This window comes from Rhinatrema bivittatum, chromosome 2, assembly GCF_901001135.1.
Source record: "Rhinatrema bivittatum chromosome 2, aRhiBiv1.1, whole genome shotgun sequence".
NCBI classification, from domain to species: Eukaryota; Metazoa; Chordata; class Amphibia; order Gymnophiona; family Rhinatrematidae; genus Rhinatrema; species Rhinatrema bivittatum.
The window spans coordinates 593,256,156-593,277,995 of NC_042616.1; the positions used below are offsets into that span (position 1 = coordinate 593,256,156).

The following is a 21,840-nucleotide window of genomic DNA, read 5'->3' on the forward strand; positions in this document are numbered from 1 at the left end:
AGAATCAGTAAGTACTGCTTGGGGAAATTTTAGAACTTAAAAGTTTTAGGGAGAAGTAAACTATTGGGGTATATTATTTAGTGTGTTTGTGTTAAATAGCTAGTCAGAGGGCAGGTAAAAACCAGGAGTTTTTGTTTGTCTTCCCCTCCCAGCTCTCTCCCATCCACTCCTTGCTCATCCTTTTAATAATTATTGTTGTTGTTTTAGTGTTTAAAAGTGTCACCTGCCTATAAATTAATCAGCCTTTTAACTTAAATTCAGAAATTCCCCATGCTTATCAAGCGCTTAATCATTCCATTATAGGTCACTACCAGATAAATAGTGAATACACTAATACATTTAAAGGAGCCAAATTTGTAGGCATTCCTATTCCTATAGAAACCTAAACTTAACTAGGAACTGAATAAATTTAAGAAGAAGGCAGCAGTCTAGCAGCAAGAAAGGGGCCTCCCATTCTTCTGCATCGAGTGACAAGTATAATTTTTTTACCTGCCAGTGAGAGGTTGTATGTGTGCACCCAGTGCAAAGAGCTCCTGTCTCTCAGACGAGTCTGATCTCTTGAGTCTAGAGTGGCAGACTGGAGATGCTGAGGCAGATAGAGATATCTAGATGAGACTTTCAGGGACATAGTAGCCAAGTCCCAACTCCACTTTGGCAGCCCTGGTGCTGCTTGGAGGAGGAAGGTCTCCTGATTGGAGAGCATCAACTGGTGCACCTGCTCTCCAGGTGGTATATTGTCCTTTTGCATCAAAGATGTGTCTCCCAGGGCTTCTGCCCAGGAGGGAAGGATTAGGTCAGTTGTCATAGTTGGTGATTTGATTATTAGGAATGTAGACAGGTGGTGGCTGGTGGACATGAGGATCACCTGATAACATGCCTACCTGGTGTGAAGGTGGCAGATCTCACGTGTCACCTAAATAGGATTTTAGACCGTGCTGGGGAGGAGCCAGCTGTTGTGATACATCTGGGCACTGATGACATAGGAAAATGTGGGAGGGTGGTTCTGGAAGCCAAATTTAGGAATTTTAGGTAGAAAGCTGAAATCCAGAACCTCCAGCATAGCGTTCTATGTGCAATTCACCAGAGGCAGGCAGAGCTCCAGAGTCTCAATGTGTGGATGAGACGATGGTGCAAGGAAGAGGGATTCAGTTTTGTAAGGAAATGGGAACAGTTTGGGGAAGGGGGAGCCTTTTTCCAAAGGGATGGGCTCCACCTTAACCAGGGTAGAACCAAGCTGCTGGCACTAACCTTTAAAAAGGAGCTAGAGTAGCTTTTAAACTAAATCAAAGGAGAAGTAAACATTCACTCAGCAGCGCATGGTTCAGAGGCAGGTATCTTTGAAGGATACTAATGAAGCATTAGAGTTAGGGCATCTCAACAGGTTCCAATAATAAGAAAAGTAGTCCAAGTGCCTATACTTAATTTAAAAACTCACCTGAGTTAAAGAATGTTAATACAAACAAAAAAACTCAGTTTGAAACATTTGTATGCTAATGCCAGAAGTCTAAGAAGTAAGATGGCGGTGAATGATGATATAGACTGAATTGGCATCTCAGAGACCTGGTGGAGTGAGGATAACCAATGGGATAGTGCTATACCAGGGTACAAATTATATCGCAGTGATAGAAAGGAGCAATTTGGTGGCGGGGTGGCGCTTTGTGTCCAGGATGGCATAGAGTCCAACAGGATGAAAATCCTGTAAGAGATTAAATGCACAATCAAATCTTTATGGTTAGAAATCCCTTGTGTAATGAGGAAGAATATAGTGATAGGAGTATACTACTGTCCACCTGGTCAAAATGATGAGACAGTGAAATGTTCAGAGATATTAGGGATGCTAACCAAATGGTAGTGCAGTAATAATGGGAGATTTCAAGTACCTCAATATTGACTAGGTAAGTGAAATATTAGGACATGATAGAGAGAGAAAGTTCCTGGATGGAATAAATGACAGTTTTATGGAACAATTGGTTCAGGAACCAACAAGAGAGGGAGCAATTTTAGATCTGATTCTCAGTAGAGCACAAGATTTAGTGAGAGATAACTGTGGTGGGGCCACTTGGCAATAGTAATCATGATATGATCAAATTTGACTGGAAAGAGGACAGTAAATAAATCCACGGCTCTAGCACTAAACTTTCAAAAGGGAAACTTTGATAAAATACGAAAAATAGTAAAAAAACACAAAAACCAAAAACACCCCCCCCCCCCCCCCCCACAAAACCAAACCCTGAAAGGTACAGCTACAGAGGTAAAAAGTGTGCAATATGCATGGATATTTGTTAAATACCATCCTAGAAGCACAGTCCAGATGTATTCCATATGTTTTGAAAAGGTGGAAGAAAGTAAAAAAAGATTACTGGCATGGTTAAAAGGTGAGGCAAAAGAGGATATTTTAGCCAAAAGATCTTATTCAAAAATCGGAAGAAGGCTCCATAAGAAGAAAACAGGATAAAGTATAAGCATTGGCAAGTTAAATGTAAGACATTGATAAGACAAGCTGAGAGAGAATTTGAAAAGAAGTTGGCCATAGAGGCAAAAACTCACAATAAAACCTTTTTTTAAATATATCCAAAGTAGAAAGCCTGTGAGGGAGCCGCATGGACCTTTGGATGATCAAGGGGTTAAAAGGGCACTTAGAGAAGATAAGGCCATCATGGAAAGATTAAACAATTTTTGCTTCTGTGTTTACTGAAGAGGATGTTGGAGAGAGACCAATTCTGGAGAAGGTTTTCAAGGGTGATGATTCAAATAAACAACGAAATCATGGTGAACTGGAAAATGTGGTAGGCCTGATTGACAAACTGAAGTGTAGTAAATCACCTGGACCGGATGGTATACACCCCAGGGTTTGGAAAGAACTGAAAAATGAAATTTCAGACCTATTTCAGTTAATTTATAACCTATCATGAAAATCATCCAATGTACCTGAAGATTGGAAGATGGCCAATATAACTTGTATATTTAAAAATGGATCCAAGGGTGATCTTGGAAACTATAGACCAGGGAGCCTGACTTCAGTGCCGGGGAAAAAGCGTGGAAACTGTTATAAAATCACAAAACATTTAGATAGACATGGTTTGATGGGACACAGACAGCATGCATTTACCCAAGGGAAGTCTTGCCTCACAAATCTCCTACATTTTTTTGAAGGGGTGAATAAAAATGTGGACAAAGGTGAACCAGTAGATGTGGTGTATTTGGATTTTCAGAATGTGTTCCACAAAGTCCCGCATGAGAGACTTCTAAGAAAACAACTAAATTCAAGGAATAGAAGGCGATGTCATTTTGTGGATTGCAAGTTGGTTAAAAGACAGGAAACAGAGTAGGATTAAGTGGTCAGTTTTCACAGTGGAAAAAGGTAAGCAATGGAGTGCCTCAGGGATCCGTACTTGGACCGATGCTTTTTAATATATTTATTAATGCTCTGGAAAGGATTTCGATGAGTGAGGTGATCAAATTTGCGGATGACATAAAATTATGCAGAGTAGTTTAAATCTCAAGCAACTTGTGATGAATTGCAGGAGGATCTTGCAAGACTGGAAGATTGGGCTTCCAAATGGCAGATGAAATTTAACATGGACAAGTGCATGGTGATGCATATAGGGAAAAATAATCCTTGCTGTAGTTGCACAATGTTAGGTTCTATCTTAGGAGTTACCACCTATGAAAAAGATGTTGGAGGCATAGTGAATAATACGTTGAAATCGTCGGCTCAGTGCGCTGTGGTGATCTAAAAGCAAACAGATTGTTAGGAATTATTAGGAAGGAAATGGCAAATAAAACGGAGGATGCATTAATGCCTCTGTATCGCTCCATTGTGATACCGCACCTTGAATAGTGTGTACAATTCTGGTCACCGCATCTCAAAAAGGATATAGCTGCACTGGAGAAAATGCAGAAAAAGACAACCAAAACGATATAAGGAAAGGCTAAAGATATGATAGAGGTCTACAGAATCATGAAAGGACTTGAACAGATTAATGTAAATCGGTTATTTACTTTCTCAGATAATAGGACTAGGGGGCACTCCAAGAAGTTAGCCAGTAGCTCATTTAAAACAAATTGAAGAAAATTCTTTATCACTCAGCACATTGTTAAGCTCTGGAATTATTGCCAGAGGATGTGATTATGGCAGTTTGTGTAACTGGGGATAAAAAAGGTTTGGATAAGTTCCTAGAGGAAAAATCCATAAACTTCTACTAATTAATAAGGAATAGTAGCTTTTGATCTATTTGTTAGGGTACTTGTGACTTGGATTGGTCAATGTTGGAAACAGGATGCTGGGCTTGATGGACCCTTGGTCTGACCCATTATAGCATATCTTATGTTCTTATGCACGAGTATGGGTCAATGTGTTTTTAAGAGTGGAGGGCATTATTCTTCCGGTTGCCCCCTGGTGTAAGTGTATGTGCATTTTGCTCAAGGCGAACACAAGAGGTTGTGCGTTGCTGCCACAAGACTGACCTAAGACTGTGTTCCTAGTCAAACCACTAGGGACATGGCTACCAAGCGGGTAATATCTGGTGTCTTTCCATCCCACAGTAGAGAGGTATGATTTCAACCCCTCTTATGTTGGTTATAATCCATACACTACACTAAACAACAAATATGACATGTATTGTATAACATGTTGGTTATAATCCATAATTATGCCTGGGTTCCTCTGGTCTCATTCAACTGCTAGATCATAGTGCATACTAGATAATGACTAGGTCTGATTTAGGGTTTTTTTAGGAACATGAGACACCAATGTGACTTCTCAATCAAATGCAAATATAGATGAAGGAAGTTCTTTTATGGAGGAGGCCTGCATCTTCTGGAGTTTGAGATCCATCTCTACAAGCGATTAAATGTCCCAGCCAAAATAACCAGCATATTACTGGCTTCAAGGAAGCCTTCTATCAAAGTGCACAAGACTGTAAATGGAAGAGGTTTTCACATTGATTTGCAACACACTCTAGTCCTCTGCTCACTTGCTCAGTTGTGCAACTCCTGTACTATATTATCTTTCAACCCAGAATCCAGCCAATTCTTCCAAAAGGGTACATGTGATATGCTGCAATAGTGCTCCAAATCATAACCAAGCCGATTTCACAGAACTCATTAATTCAGTGATTTTATAAGGGGCCTAACGAATATCCATCCACCAATAGGAACTCCTATGCCAACATGGGATATCAGCTATATACTATAAAAGCTTTCATCCCTACCATTTGAACTCTTGGGAGACATCCCTTTGCAATTAATGTCCTGGAAAGTCATGTTTCTAATAGTTGTAACAGCAAGAAGAATTGGAGAACTCCAGGCACTAGTAACATACAAGCCTTATACCATATTTCATGAAGACAGTCACAAGAACAAATCCAAAGTTCTTAGCTAAGATAACTTCATATTTCCACCTCAATCAATCAATAGAATTGCCTACCTTCTTTCCAGAACCTCATACCACAAAACAAGAACAGATTTTATCACAATTTAGATTGCAGAGGAGCACTCTTATCAAATAAGAGCAGTAGCAACTTCTACTGTGTTCCAAAGTCATTGTTCAACTATGGAAATTCTGAATGAGGCAACTTTGGTCAAACAAATACATTCATACACCATTATTGCCTAGACTGTGATTGAAACTAAGTACAGACTGGAAAATCAATCCTTGACAGTCATAACATAATAATCGAAAAACAAAAGGAAACTTTCTGCCTACAGTGTTGGATGTGAAAGAAGTATAAGAAGAAAAGAATCAATCTTTCATATCCCCAGCTAGGGAGTCCCACTTGTGTGGCTGTATTACGTGCTTGTCCAGGGAACATACAATACACTAAACAAATATTTATCCTATCAGACTTTTTACTAAAAGGACCTCAAAAGGAGAAACAATTGAAACAATTTTTTGAAACTTTAAGGCTTTCTGGTAAATAATCATTAACCCTCTCCACTCTCAGTAAAGATATACAAGAGTAATCTGCTGTCAAAATCTGATTATCACAGTGTCAGAATCTCTTAACCACATTTCTGTAAAACACATACAAGAAAGTTGTTGATCTACGAAAATGACTTGCGAAGCAACATCTGCACAGGCACAGTAGAGCTCAAAACTCTACTAGCTCAGAGACCAGTTCGTTACGTGTTGCTGGATGACATCACCCACATGTAATGGTTCATCCTGCTATCTACGGAAAACCCCATTTATGGTAAGCAAAATTGCTAAATTAACAATAAACAGGCACATCAGGATTTACATGTCTTATTTATTTTACTTTCATAGTGTTTTAATATGTTTGCCTCTGACATTTTTATTGTACATTTATTATCTACTTTTATTATGATTGTACTGTTGTAATCCACTTGAGTAGGCCTAGGCCGTGGTAGGTCTCTGTGACCTTGGCCTAGGCTCCACGTAAAGCCCTGCCTTGGACAGGGTTCTAGGTGTCATCTTCAGATTCACAACCCCCCCCCCCACTCCCTCTACACTGGGTAAGTGGAGCCAAGGAGGATCCTGGCTCCAGTGTTTTTTCCAGGATTGAGGGATGGGTGGGGTGCACGGGAGGCCCTGTTCCTTTTTTTTTTTTTTTTTTCTAATGTGTTTTGCTTTGTAAAGTAAAGAAGCAAAATGAAATAAACATTACACAAAATGAAATTTGTGGGGGGAAAAGCCCCCCCCCCCAAATGAAACAAAACAAAAATGTCCCCCCCTTTCCCACCCCTAGTTCATATAATTCTGGCAGTTTTCATCTGAGGTTTTTGGGGTAGGTAGGGGGGGGGGGGGGGTCTTTAGCATTTACCATGTGATTGACCTATTAGGGATTTTTCTGTTTGGTTAAGGGAGGAGAAGATGGGGGTTAATTCAAAGGAAGGGAGAGTTAAGCCAAACATTTACTGTAGGAGGCTCATACAAGTTTTTTTCTGTAATCCTTCTGTAGAGGAGGATAAGATAGCATGACACATGAGGCTGGGAGGAGCAGGTCAAGGTAAATTGGGATTTCTAATTTTTTGGTTTGTTAATCTTGTAGGTGGTCCAGTGGGTACCATGGATTTTAGGTTTCTCTCATTGAATGTGGCAGGCCTGGGAACTCCAATTCAAATACTCTGACACCTGCTGAAATACAAAGCTGAAGATGTTACGCTCCAAGAAACACATTTGAATGACTTGGAACACAGCAAGCTCAAAAGATGGTGGGTTGGTGAAGTACTTTGAGTTTGAGGAAAGCAGCGGTTGACTATCTTGTTTCATAAGAACCTTTCCTTTTAGGTAGAGGAAGTCCTCAATTATCCTGAGGTCAATTACTTGATAGTTTGAAGGGTATTCTTTAGAGGACCTATGGTGTTTTGTAATGTCTAAGCAGCTAACACAAATGACTGCTTTTTGGGCAGGCTTCTTGCAGAAATTACATGATTACCACTCATTGCCACTGAACTTAGGGGACGTCTTGAATCTGGTGCATGATTTGACACTTGACAAATCACATTGCTTACCCAGGGATAAAGTGGACCTCCTAGATGTTTGGACAGTATTACATCTGACTGAACACTATTACATGCTACCCAGTCTAGAATTGACTATTTTCTAGTATCTGCTCGCTTGTTTTCTAAAGTTACCCATGCATCTATAGGGCCTTTAGAAACCTTAGTCCACGCCCCTAACTGGGTAAATATGCAGTAGACTGAATCTTGGACTCGGAAGGGTCAATGGAAATTTCCGGCTTATATGTATAGGGTCCCTATATTTCAATCATTTTTTATTCAAAAATGAAATCAATGAACATAATTAATAAATAATATTTAGATACCCTTTATTTTAGGAAACTAAGGTAGTCCTGAGAGAAGATGTTATTGCATATATGATTAGGAGAAGAAAAGACATGGATAAAAGACTTAAGACTTGAAAAACAAGTATGACAAGACAGACTGACCCTGGCTAAACGGCCTACGGAATCTGTGCAATCTAATTTTATCTCTTCTGACTGCCTTAAACTTTTTAATCTTTCAGGGGGCACAAAAATCAGTGATATACTTTAAGTACCAATTTTTTAAGCATGGGAATAAGTTTAGTAAGCTATTGGCCTCTTTAATCAAATGTAGGATAGGTAGTACATTTATTGCTGCTATAAAGGATAAAACAGATAATTGTTTAGCAGTGGCTTTCGAGAATACTTTTGACTTTATTCCAAAGAGCATAGCAATAGGGAGGCTAGAGATTTGCTTTTTTGAAGGACATATGCTCTTGCAGATTATACCCTCTCAATTGCCCCGATTTGCCTTACAGGACATCCAGCTAGGTATACATCAAGCAACATTTTATAAGCCCCAGGTCCAGATGGGTACAGGGGAGAATTCTACAAACTCAGGTGGCAAAACCATTATATGCTATGTTTAAACAGGTGACAACAGAGAGAAGCTTTTCTTTTAATACTAGCAAAGCTTTAATCACAATTTTGCCAAAAAAAGGAGAAAGATCCCCTTATGCCAGAATCTTGTTGTCCCAATTACTATTAAATTTTGATGATAAAACTCCTTTGCACAGATCTTTGCTGATCGATTGGCCTTTTTCTGCCTGATCTAATAGACGATCATCAAGTTGGCTTTGTAAGAGGATGTTACTCTGTCCGTAGGGGTAGATTTTCAAAAAATACGCCGCGCGCACGTTATAAAATTCCAGATCAGCGCGTACAAGGGGGGGTTATAATTTAGCAAATATGCACAGCGATGCATCAGGACCTTTCCCAGTCTGCTCCAATTAAGGAGCGGAGTGGGAGGGAACTTCCCAACCCCCTACCCTAACTTCCCCTTCCCCTATCCTGCCCTCCCCCTATCCTAGCTACCCCAATCTTTTATATTTTACCTTTTGCACGCACCAGGGTTTTAAAATCTACCCCTTAATGTGTGAAAAATTTTGGTCTTGATGTATTATAATAAAATTCATAATATCCCTTCTGTATTGATTAGTTTCCATGTAGAAAAGGCATTTGATTGCATTGACTGAGACCATGTCCTGTTTGTTTTTGGAGCAATTTTGTTTCTCTGATACCTGTATGGGCATATTCAGCTATTATATGCTTATCCTACAACTAAATACTTTTGATAAGTGGGTGGTGTATGGAAGCATTTAGTATGCAGCTAAAATCATGTCAGGGATGTCCTTTTTACTTTGCCTCTGTCTTCTGTCATTGGAACATCATCTGCGGATTATTCAACCCGAAGATAACATTGGGGGATTCAAATTAAAGTCTGCAAACTTAAAATAGCAGCTTTCTCAGATGATTTTCTTGTTCATCTTATTCCTTTCCAGTCTCTTAATGCTTTGATGGTTCCAGTTTCATTCCTTCTCAAGATTCAAGTTAAACTTGGACAAATCTGACGGTTTGGTGTCTTCCCTTCGTATTCAAACCTTATGGGGCCATGCATTTCCTTTCAGGTGGGATCAAGATTCTATTAAATATTTGAACATAACATAAGAAGTTGCCATACTGGGTCAGACCAAGGGTCCATCAAGCCCAGAGTTCTGCTACCAACAATGGCCAATCCAGATTATAAGTATCTGACAAGTAACCAAATTAAGTAGATCCCATGCCAGTAATAGCAGTGGCTATTCCCTAAATCATCTTGATTAATAGCAGTTAATTGTCTTCTCCTTCAAGAAATTATCCAAACCTTTTTTTAAACCCAGCTACACTAACTTCCCTAACCACATCCTCTGGCAAGAAATTCCTGAGCTTAATTGTGTGTTTGAGTGAAAGAATTTTCTCCAATTAGTTTTAAATGTGCTACTTGCAAACTTCATGGAGTGCCCCCTAATCATTCTACTATCCAAAAGGAGTAAATAACTGTTTCACATTTACCTGTTCTAGACCTCTCATGATTTAAAGACCTCCATCATATCCCCCCTCAGCTCTCTTTTCTCCAAGCTGAACAGCCCTAACCTCTTTAGCCTTTCCTCACGGGGGAGCTGTTCCATCTCCTTTATCATTTTGGTTGCCCCTCTCTGTACGTTCTTCATTGCAACTATATCTTTTTTGAGATGCAGTGACTAGAATTGTACACAGTACTCAAGGTGAAGTCTCACTATGGAGCAATATATAGGCATTATGACATTTTCAATTTTATTCACCATTCTCTTCCTAATAATTCCTAACATTCTGTTTGCTTTTTTTGATTGCTGCAGCACACTGAGCTAACATTATCAATGTATTATCCACTATGATGCCTAGATGTGTTTCCTGGGTGCTAGCTCCTAATATGGAACCTAACATCGTGTAACTACAGCAAGGGTTATTTTTCCCTAGATGTATCACTTTGCATTTGTCCACATTAAATTTCATCTGCCATTTGGATGTCCAATCTTCCAGTCTCACAAGGTCCTCCTGCAATTTATCCCAATCTGCTTGTGATTTAACTACTCTGAATAATTTTGTATTTCCTAGCGTGTAGCCAGATGGACTCAGGACCAATGGGTATAGTGTACTCCTGATAGCAGATGGGAGACGGAGTCAGATTTCAAAGCTGATGTCAGCCTACATATACCCGTGCAGGAAGTGCAGCTCTTCAGTATTTCTCCATCTCCTAAAGCAGATAGGGACTCTTCTACACACTTGAAGAGTGTTAACAATTTTAAAACAAAGAAGAAATAAAACTTAATTCAAGAAGACGAGCCCCGCTCTCCTGCGGTGATACCTAAGGGTCCCTCCTGCAGTTGAGAATTCCTGAGGTGATTTCAGAGATCCCTCAGAGGTAAGCCTCGGTCTGGTAGCCAGCTCCCGGCATGGACTTAGCCCCCAGGGAGGCTGAGAGGCCGCGGGTGCGGAATCGATCAATGCGGTGAAGGTATTCCTCTCTCCCCCCGCAGCCAGAGACTGCCCGGCACAAGACCAGGAAATGCCGAGGCCAGGTAAGGTAGAAACCTTTCTTAAGTTTCCGGTCTCCGAGGCTCGAATAGCCGCACAGATCGTCCCTTCCGGCATCTGTTAAATCGGGTTGAGCAGCCCCAGTCTGGCCTAGACCCCGATGCGGTGCGAGGGCCCACACGAGTGGAGACCCTTCGGGAGGGGGTCGCATCTTTCCCACGTGGTCGTCTGCGCCATTTCCCCCCCTTGACCACAGCATTGTCTGCACATCAGAGTTGTGCGCACAGTGACACCGGGCGCATAGCAGCCCGCACAAAGGGCCCGAGCACATAAATATTTTTGTGTCCACAGCAGCGTGCACATCTTAGCTAGGTGCACAAAATAGTAGCCTGCCGCACATCTCTGCGCATCCCGTGTTCGGTGCACCCGGAACGCTCAGCGAAGCCTCCAGCACGCATACCTATGCGCACAGACGAGTTTTGAAGCTATCCACGCGCACAAACCATGGCACCGCCGGCCAAGAAGGCCAAGGGACAAGCTCTCTACCCAGCCTGCCACCTGTAAGCTGCACAACCTGAAGTGGCCTCCTCCCTATGCCAGCAGTGTGAAGAGGCTCAGGAGGAACCAAAGCAAGGTCCTCCACAGACTGTAGAGGGATCCGGATCCACTAATGATAGTACCCCCGGACCTCTGCATCTCCAACTCGGCGCCTACACAGGAAGGCACCTCGGGGGCCTCCACTATAACTCCGCCTGGAATCAACATGGAATCAGGGACCTTTTCCTGGGTAGATGTGAATCGGTTATTTACTCTTTCGGATAGTAGAAAGACTAGGGGGTACTCCATGAAGTTAGCATGGGGCACATTTAAAACTAATCAAAGAAAGTTCTTTTTTACTCAACGCACAATTAAACTCTGGAATTTGTTACCAGAGGATGTAGTCAGTGCAGTTAGTATAGCTGTGTTTAAAAAAGGATTGGATAAGTTCTTGGAGGAGAAGTCCATTACCTGCTATTAAGTTCACTTGGAGAATAGCCACTGCCATTAGCAATGGTAACATGGAATAGACTTAGTTTTTGGGTACTTGCCAGGTTCTTATGGCCTGGATTGGCCACTGTTGGAAACAGGATGCTGGGCTTGATGGACCCTTGGTCTGACCCAGTATGGCATTTTCTTATGTTCTTAATTCTTCAAAGGGCTGCAAACCTTTGTCTAAGCGCACTCAGTTCCGGCAGCGGCCCAGTTCTAGTCTCCACCAGAAGTGCAAGACCTTCCAAGCACCTCTCGGACCCATTGAGAAGGGCCCTTTCTAAGCAAGGGCCTCCCTACTGGGAACACAGACACCTCAGAGGATGAAACTGACTCCCTGGAGGAAGGAGAAATCCCTCCTGGAATGGAACCATGCCATGATTCTTCTCCAAAGACAAGCTACTGACTCTCGTGTCCCAGACTCTGAAGACACTGGGCATCCCAGGTACGGACACCACAGCGGAATCAAAGATGAACCCCATCTTGGTGTCCCTCAGTCAGGCCTCATGCTATTTTCCAATCTTACAGGCTGTACGGCAACTGATTGACTGGAATGGAATGCCCCAGAGGCCAGCTTCAAAGGAGGACGTGCCCTAGAAGCCCTATACCCCCTAGAACCCGCAGCTAAGGAACTCCTGTGGTTCCCAAAGGTGGATGCCATGGTCTGTGCAATTTTCAAGCGCACGACTATTCCCATTGAGTGAGGAGCAGCACTAAAGGATGCCCAAGACAGATGACTGGAATCCATCCTTAAATAGTCCTATGACATAACAGCAATGACTCTTCAGATCGCCTCCTGCTGCACCCTGGTGGCACATTCTTACTTGCTCCTCTCCAGAGAAGCAACCACGCCGGTGAGACTATCCTTCCTCACGGATGCAACTTTAGACCTTGTGCGCACCTCAGTCAGGAGCGTTGCCTCGACAGTGGCAGTCAGAAGACAACTATGACTCCAAAATTGGTCAGCCGACGCGACCTCCAAAGCGAACCTCACGAGAATGCCTTTTAAAGGATCTCTGTTGTTCGGAAGCGACTTGGAGAAGCTAGCCAACAAATGGGGTGAATCTCCAGTACCTTGTCTACCGGAGGACAGGAACAAAAGAAATCAGCGCTCCTCCCCCCGAAGAACCAAGGGTAGAGGAGCTCAGTGCTTTAGACCGTACAAGAACACACACTACCAAGCGCCGCAGGCAGGGCTCAGTGCTTTCAGAACAGACACAACAAGAGGGGAGCAGGCCCAAGTACAGACTCCGGCCGCACCCCACAATGAGAATCAGCAGACCCATCCATAGGAAGAAGTCGTAGGGGGCAGTCTTACCCTCTTCTACCAAAGATGGGTCGAGATAACGTCTAACAAGTGGGTCCTAACCATCATTTGAAAGAGTTACTTTCTGGACTTCCACAGCATCCCTCCAGAGAAATTTGAGAGATCACCATGCCACTCCCACTCCAAGAGGACGGCAGTGGAAACCACACTGGCAAGACTACTCAGCCTAAAGGCGGTAACCCCGGTGCCTATGCACCAACAAAATAATAGTCACTATTCCATCTATTTTGTTTCCAAGAAGGAAGGAACATTCCGCCCCATCCTGGACCTCAAGACCATCAGTCGTTACTGGAGGGTACCACACTTCCACATGGAAACCCTATGCTCAGTCATAAGGGCAGTACAGCCGGGAGAATTCCTGACCTCTCTGGACCTATCTGAAGCCTATCTCCACATCCCGGTCCATCACAACCATCAGCGATTCCTATGTTTTGTGATACTGCACCATCATTACCAGTTCTGGGCACTGCCCTTTAGACTAGCTACCGCTCCCCGAACCTTCACCAAAATCATGGTGGTAGTGGCGGCAACACTGAGGAAAGAAGGAGTCCTCGTACATCATTACCTGGACGATTGGCTGATCAGGGCAAAATCCCCAGAGGAAAGCCACCAGAGTCAAGACTCTGCTGCAGGAATTTGAGTGGGTCGTCAAAACAGCCAAGAGCTGCATGCAGCCCTCTCAATCACTAGAGTACCTGGGAGTACAGGGGGAAGGAAGCTGATGAGTCATCTGCGTAAACTGTTGAACTACGCTTGCCCCAAGGTATGGGACTACCTCAAAGTCCTCGGCCTCATGAAATCAACCCTGGAAGTCGTCCCATGGTCAAGGGCCCACATGCGCCCGCTACAACATTCCCTACTGTCACGATGGAACCCAATGTCCCAGAACTACTCTATTCACCTCCAGCTACCAGCGGAGCTCCAGACCCAGCTCCAATGGTGGCTACAGGAAGACCACCTGAGCAAAGGAGTAAACCTATCCCCACCGAACTAGGTCTTGCTCACCATGGATGTGAGCCACTGAGGGTGGGGAGCCCATTCTCAGGAACTGATGGCCCAGGGACAATGGGACAAGGAAGAGGCGGGATGGAACATAAACCGCCTGGAAGCCCATGCAGTCAGACTAGCCTATCTACACTTCAGCCACAGACTCCAGGGCAAGTCTGTCAGAGTAATGTTGGACAATGCCACAACCATTGCCTATATGAACTGCCAGGGAGGAACCAGACGCCAACAGTTGTCCCTGGAGATAGACCCCTTTATGGCGTGGGCAGAAATAAACCTGCAAGGGATATCTGTCTCCCACATCGCGGGAAAAGACAACGTCTCTGCAGACTACTTCAGCAGAGAGAGTCTAGACCCAGGGGAATGGACACTGTCGACCATAGCATTCCAGTTGATAGTGAATTGCTGCGGAACCCCAGCCATGCATCTACTGGCAACCTGGTCCAACGCCCAAGTTCTCAAGTTCTTCAGGCGCAGACGAGAACCGCAATCCCGGGGAATCAACGCCCTCATCCAGACCTGGCCACAGGAAGACCTGCTGTATGCCTTTCCCCCATGGCCCCTGCTGGGCAGGATCATCAACACCACAGGGGTCTAGTACTTCTAGTGGCCCCGGATTGGTCAAGACAGTCATGGTACGCAGACATGCGAAGACTTCTTGCGGGGAACCCTCTGTGCCTACCTCCACACAGGGACCTTCTCCGGCAAGGAATGATCCTCCATGAAAACCCGACTCGATTCTCTCTTAGGTCTGGCCCTTGAGAGGACTCATCTGAAGAAGAGCGGATACTCTAAGGCAGTGATTGACACTCTGCTTCGAGCACGCAAGTTCTTCATATCACTGACGTACATACGAATATGGAGAGTTTTCGAAGCCTGGTGTGAGGACCATGAGATTCTCCCACAGACAGTCAAAATTCCCATGATCCTGGAATTCCTGCAGGACGGCTTGAAGGGATTGTCTCTAAACTCCCTCAAGGTTCAGGTGGCCGTGCTGGCCTGTTTCAGAGCCAAAGTGGACAGCATCAGTCTTATCATCCCATCCCAGATGTTCCCCTTCCTGAGAGGAGTTAAACAAATCAGACCACCCTTAAAGTGGCCAGTGCCCCTATGGAATCTCACTCTAGTACTAGACTTCTTAGTGAAGTCTAGTACTTCAGACCAACACATAGTCTGTCACTACGTCTCCTGACCTTGAAGACTGCATTCCTAGTGGCAATATGTTTAGCCTGTCGCATCTCCAAACTTCAAGCGCTATCCTGTCTGGAACCGTTCCTCAGGTTCACACCGGGAACCATACAGCTACACACTGTTCCCTCCTTCCTACCAAAAATGGTTTCTCAGTTTCATCTAAACCAAACCATCTCTCTGCCATCTCCAGATGAACATAAGGACTTGGAAGACTCACACCACCTTCGCCATTTAAATGTTGGCAGACTCCTAGTTCGATACCTGGAAAGATCGGAATCTGTGTGAAAGACTGACCACCTATTCGTCCTTCACAGCGGGAAGAAACAGGGGGATGCGGCCTCGCAGGTAACCATAGCCCACTGGATCAAAGAAGTAATCAAGGCAGCCTAAGTAGAGGCAGGGAAGCCCCCACCTCTACAAGTCAAAGCCCGTTCAACAAGGGCCCAGGCAGTGTCCTGGGCAGAAACCAAGATGCTGTCGCCCGCCGAGATCTGTCGAGCGGTGATGTGGTCCTCCATACACACCTTCTCCAGATCTACCACCTGGATGTCCAGGCCCGGAAGGACACAACCTTTGCAAGGGCAATATTAGGGATGTGCAGAGGGACGGCATACGTTGCATTTGGTATTCGTATTCGTCAGGGGGGCAGATACGTTGCATTCGGCAAGGGGGGCCTCAGATACATTCATGCGTTCATTCTTATTCATTTCCCGGCTAAAATTGAATTAACTACAACCCCCTACCCTCCTGACCCCCCCTCCCCCCAAGACTTACCAAAACTCCCTGGTGGTCCAGCGGGGGGGGGGGGGGTCCGGGAGCCATCTCCTGCACTCATGCCGTCGGCTGCCGGTATTCAAAATGGTGCCGAAAGCCTTTGACCTTACTATGTCACAGGGGCTACCGGTGCCATTGGTCAGCCCCTGTGACATAGTGAGGGCAAAGGCTATCGGCGCCATTTTGAATACTGGCAGCCGACGGCCCCGAGTGCAGGAGGTCGCTCCCGGACCCCCGCTGGACCACCAGGGACTTTTGGCAAGTCTTGTGGCCTTTTCGGCCAACTTTATTTCAAATTCTCTCTTATAAATGTTTTACACTTACTTGACAATGCTTATGCTTTTTCCTATTTTCTTCAGGTGGATCATTCTTCCAATTTTTGAAGGATATATTTTTTTTTTTTTTTGGCTAAAATAACCTTTTTCGCCTTACTTTCTATGGATCTTAACCAAGTTATAAGACTTGAATATTCTCCCTTTGTTCACTAATTTAAAAAATATATTCTTACTATGGAACCATCTTCCTCTGTCGGTAAGTGGGAGGATCAATCTTTTTTTTTTAAATGATCTTGTGGCCCAAGTGGCTGTATGTTCTGCAGGTGCTGCCATTATGGTCACAAAAGAAAGATATAAATTTGGCCTATGCCATGTTAGTTTTGTTTCTTATGGCAGGTGAAGAATGCCAGAATTCCTATGCGTCAAATGATGGATTCTTTGAAGGAAGTCTAGGGATCCCCAATCTGGATGGCTATAATGTATCATGCAGTTTGATTTAGACCCAGAGCATGTTTTTGCATACCTCCAATTACAGTGCTACATGCCCAGTCTAACAGAGGATTTTAGGGCAAAAACAGACAATTTTTTTTTTTCCAAATTGAAGAACGAGAAAAATAGGTATTTCAGGACTATGTAAATCATTTTCTTCACTGTCTGCTAGTAATTTCAACATGATGCTAACTCAACGGCAGGTTGAGCTTTAGACTAACTAGACGAATACACATTTCTCTAACTGTTCTAAATGCATCTCTGAGCTGGTGGGAAATGCCAGTTTATGGGTCTTACAGTATACGTTTATTATGAGGGGCTTATGTGGTTTCTGTTCAGTCTTTCAAATCTGGCTTTGCTGAATCTGATCTCTGCCCAAAATGCCATACTTCCCAGGGGATGTTGGGTCATACAGGGCTTTGTGGATCAGAGCAGGAATTATTTAACATATGTCCTGGGACAATTGCTGGTATTTACCCCTGAAGGGCTTCTGTTTGGACTATGGGACGTTTAAAGTGCTGGGAAGAGGTAACTTTTTTTTTTATTGGGTAGGCATGCTTGTTGAGGCAATGGCTATTCTTTTTGCATGGCGAGACTCCAGTCCAACTGCTTACTGGACTTGGAGAAACCTGTTTCATTCCCTGATGCAGATGGAAAAGCTGAAGACAGTTCAGTCTTTGAAATGTAAGAGACCTGAGATAATTACTTGCAAACACTTTCTCCTAGAGCAAGAGCTGCTGTGCTTAATTACCCACGATATCTTTTTTTGTCTCTGCAAACTATTCATTTTCTGATGTTAGTGGAATGGTTTGCGTTTTATATTTTTTTTTTATATTCTTGTGATCATTGAAAAGGGACCCTACTACTTGTTGGCCTGCATCGCGGGGTAGAGGAAGGTGGGGGTTTGCCTAGTTTTACTATTGCATGTTTAATAGATATATCGTGGATTATTTGGAAAGGGAAGGGAACAAAAATATAAAAGTATACTGTCTTTGGTCTGGTGTGCTTAAGGGTCAAGATATACCAGATGTTTGTTCTTGTTTTTGTGTTTCAATAAAAAAAAAAAAGGGGGGAAGGGGAAAAAAGAAAATCATAAGCTCATTGAATGCTCATTAACAAAAAAAGTATGTTTGCCAAATGACGTGAAGGCAAAAATCTAATAATTGTACTACTTGGTTCTCCGCATCGTTACACATTTACACACTGCGCAGAAATCTTAGGTCCAAAAATAAATTACTCTTGCAAATCCCTTCACCAAAAACTACTAGATTCATTCTACCAGAGAATGAGTTTTCTCCATAGCAGGCCCCATTTTATAGAACACCATCCCTCCAGAGTTATGCTTCATTAGTGACACAAAAGCCTTTATAAAAAAAAAAAAAAAAGCCCCCAAGCACAATCTGTTTCTTCATGCTTTCCCTGACCTATGCACTCAATAATTCACCATACTCAGTTTTGTTTTCCTTTAATTTTTGTACTATATATATATATATATTTAATTTGCTAATTCTTTTGTTTTCTTAATTTTACTTAGGTCTCCAACCTATTTTATTTATTGCATTTTTGGTTACATTGTTGTTTATCCTTATTATTTTATCCGATGTATGTATTTTTGTTTTAATTTTTATGTATGTATTGTTGTAACCCGCCCCGAACTTCAGAGGGCGTGGGATATAAATACAATTAAATAAATACATAATTGTAGAAGAGAAAAAACTGTACTCGGAGAAAATCAACTGCAGTTCCACAAACCAGTTGGGTTTTCAGGATATCCCTAATGAAGATGCATGAAATGGATGTGCATGCAAATCTCTTTCAAGCATCTTCATTAGGGATATCCTGAAAACTCTGCTGGTTTGCAGCCCTCGAGCAACAGGAATTGCCCACCCCTGGACTAGTTCAGTACATTTGTGATTAGCATGTGGATTATGTCTAGCACTTGATAGATTTTGTAATAGATTGGTATAATTAAATTTTGGGGGACCGTTTTTCAAAAGCTAGTTACCCATGTTAATTGGACTTCTGAAAATTACCCCTCCCCCACAGGTAAAAGTCTGTGCATTCCGTGGAGGCAGGGTTACGGTACGGAATGCCATAGGACACAAGCTTTGCATTTGCAAAACTGTGCATCATGTTTTTCAAGGAAAATGCATCCATAGAAAAAGCAGGTGCAGATCTCTGTGGGTACTTTTTTTCCCTAGATTGCATGTACTTTTCTTTTGAAAGCTAAGTGCCTTGCTAAAAATTACCCGCATTCTGAAAATTGCCCTATGTAGCTGCTTTTTTTCATTTTAAAAAAAGGAAAATCTTATGTTAACTCAGCTGTACATATTTCATTTTGTTCTTTAAAATAGTAAAGTAAGTTTTTAAATCTTATACAAAAACTAAAGCACTGTGTGTTTCAGTTTTTCTCAATATGCTAGTTTTTCTGAAAACTGGAAAAAACTTTTTTTTGTTCCCCCCCATTACTTTAAAATTTTCAGAAAGCTTGCATTTCTACTGGATTCTCTTTTTACTACCAGGGGTTTTCTATAAAATCCAGATATCCTTTGGTCTAAATTTTCATATTCCAGAATGAATGTTATGATTGGCATTGCTTTATCTAAAACAAACCATGAGATGCTTCCAGTTCCTGTGTCAGTGATAAGGGGCAAAAGGGGCACTTTGTGCAAAGCAATTGCAGAGAGACTAAATAAATTCTTTGATTCAGTCTTCACTGAGGAAGATGTGAGAGAGAGAGAGACCCATGCCAGAAATGATATTCAAAGGTGATGATTCAGAGGAGCTGAAACAAATCTTAGTGAACCTGGAAGATGTAATAGGGCAAATTGACAAACTAAAGAGTAGCAAATACCTGGACCAAATGGTATACAATGAAGAGTGATGAAAGTACTGAAAAATGAAATTAGAGGCCTTCTATTAGCAATTTGTAAACTGTCATTTAAAATTGGCAACTCTCCAGTCTTCAAGTACCATAGACAATGTGATGCCAATTTTTAAAAAAAGATCAAGGGGTGATGCAGGACACTACAGACTAGTGAGTCTGATGCCTGTGCGAGGGAAAATGAAAGAAACTATCATATAAAATAACATTGCTGAACATATAGGCATATTTAGTGGGACAAAGCCAACATGGAATTAGCCAAGGGAAGCTGCTACATTTTTTTTTGAGTGCGTAAATAAACATGTCAATAAAGATGAGCCAGTTGATATAGTGCATTTGGATTTCCAGAAAGCATTTGACAAAATCCCTCATGAGACTTCTTTGGAAATTAAAAAGTCATGGGATAGAGGGCAGTGCCCAATTGTGGATTGCCATTTGGTTAAAAGAGAGACAACCAAGCAGGGCTAAATGGTAAATTTTCCCAAAGGCAAAGGGTGAATAGTGGAGTGCCCCAGGGATCTGTTCTGGGTCCACTGCTTTTTAATATATTTCTAAAAGACCTGGAAATGCGAACAGTGAGCGCGGTGATCAAATTTACCAATGATACAAAATTGTTCAAATTTGTTAGATCACAAAAGGATTGTGAAAAATTGCAAAAGGACCTTGAAAATGTGGTGGGCATGCAAATGAAATTTAATGTGGACAAGTGCAAAGTGTACTCAGGAAAGAGTAACCCAAATTATAGCTACGCAATGCAAGGTTCCATATTAGGAGTCTCCATTCAGGAAAATGATTTGGGCTTGATCATTGATATTGCAATGAAATCTTCTGCTCAATGTGTAGCAGCAGCCAAGAATGCTAGAAATTATTAAGAAAGGAATGCAGAGTAAAACAGAGAATATCGTAATGCCTCTGTATCACTCTGTGTTGCAACCTCTTCTTGAATATTGTGTGCAGTTTTGGTCACCACATCGCAAAAAAGATATAGCAGAATTAGTAAAGGTACGGAGAAGGGCGATTTAAAATGATAAATGGAATGGAACAATTCCCTTAGGAGGAAAGACTAAAGAGGTTAGGTCTCTTCAGCTTGGAGAAGAGACGGCTGAGGGGAGATACAATAGAGGTCTATAAAAAAAAAAACGAGGAATGGAATAAGTAAATATTAATCAGTACTCTTTCAAAGAGTACAAAGGCTAGGGGACACACAATGAAGTTACTAGGTTATACGTTTTAAAACTAATAAGAGAAAATATTTTTTTACTCATCGTATATTATGCAGAAATCCACTGCTTTATTCTTGGTTTTTATTTATTTATTTATTTATTTATTTATTTATTTAAAGTCTCTTCTATACCGATAGCCGTTCGCACATTGTATCGGTTTACATCAAACAAAAAACTTTTGGGCAGGGCCCTTACAAGTAACAGTCGAAGAAAGCTAACTCTAATGACAAGGTAACTAAATAAGGAGTATCATATGCAATTATAGTAACAGAAACTATTGATAAACTGATTGGCAGAAATAACTAAGTAAAAATAAATAAATAGAACAACTATAATAAAATAACTACAATCTATAATATATACAATCTATAAAATAACTACAAACTATAATAAAATAACTACAATAAATAAATAGAATAACTACAATAAAATAACTACAAAAGCTTGAAATCTATCAGGTACTTCTGCCCTGAATTGGCCATTGTTGGTAACAGGATACTAGGCGATGGATCTTTGGCAAGTCTTATGTTCTTATGATTCTCATTTACCTCCCCCCCCCCCCCCCCAAGAGATGTTAGAATTAGGAAGCTAATAAACATGAAGCAAGCGGCAGCAGATTTTCTCTTGGACTTCTTAAACACTGTCTGATATTTTATGAGATCTAGAAAGATTTACTGCCCTAAGAGCAGCATAACCAGGAAGCAGAGCAACTCTAAACTCCATGACAACTTGCCAGAACATCTCTAGAGTAACCTTGGCTAGTGGTTTGGTCAATGGTCCATATTTAAGGAATCTTTGACAG

The 21,840-nt window shown here is 42.1% G+C and overlaps 1 protein-coding gene across 2 annotated transcripts in view; it reads left to right on the plus strand.

Moving 5' to 3' along the window:
- The window catches only part of YES1 (YES proto-oncogene 1, Src family tyrosine kinase), a 201,345-nt gene that overhangs the window by 14,120 nt on the left and 165,385 nt on the right, over window positions 1-21,840 (plus strand). The window contains exon 2 of one of the 2 annotated variants that reach the window (XM_029591089.1): window positions 7,014-7,176. The exons of the other annotated variant lie outside the window; for it this stretch is intronic. Coding sequence (XP_029446949.1) covers window positions 7,146-7,176 — 31 coding nt within the window. The 5' untranslated portion in view covers window positions 7,014-7,145. The remainder of the gene's footprint in view (window positions 1-7,013; window positions 7,177-21,840) is intronic. 2 annotated transcript variants of the gene reach the window in all.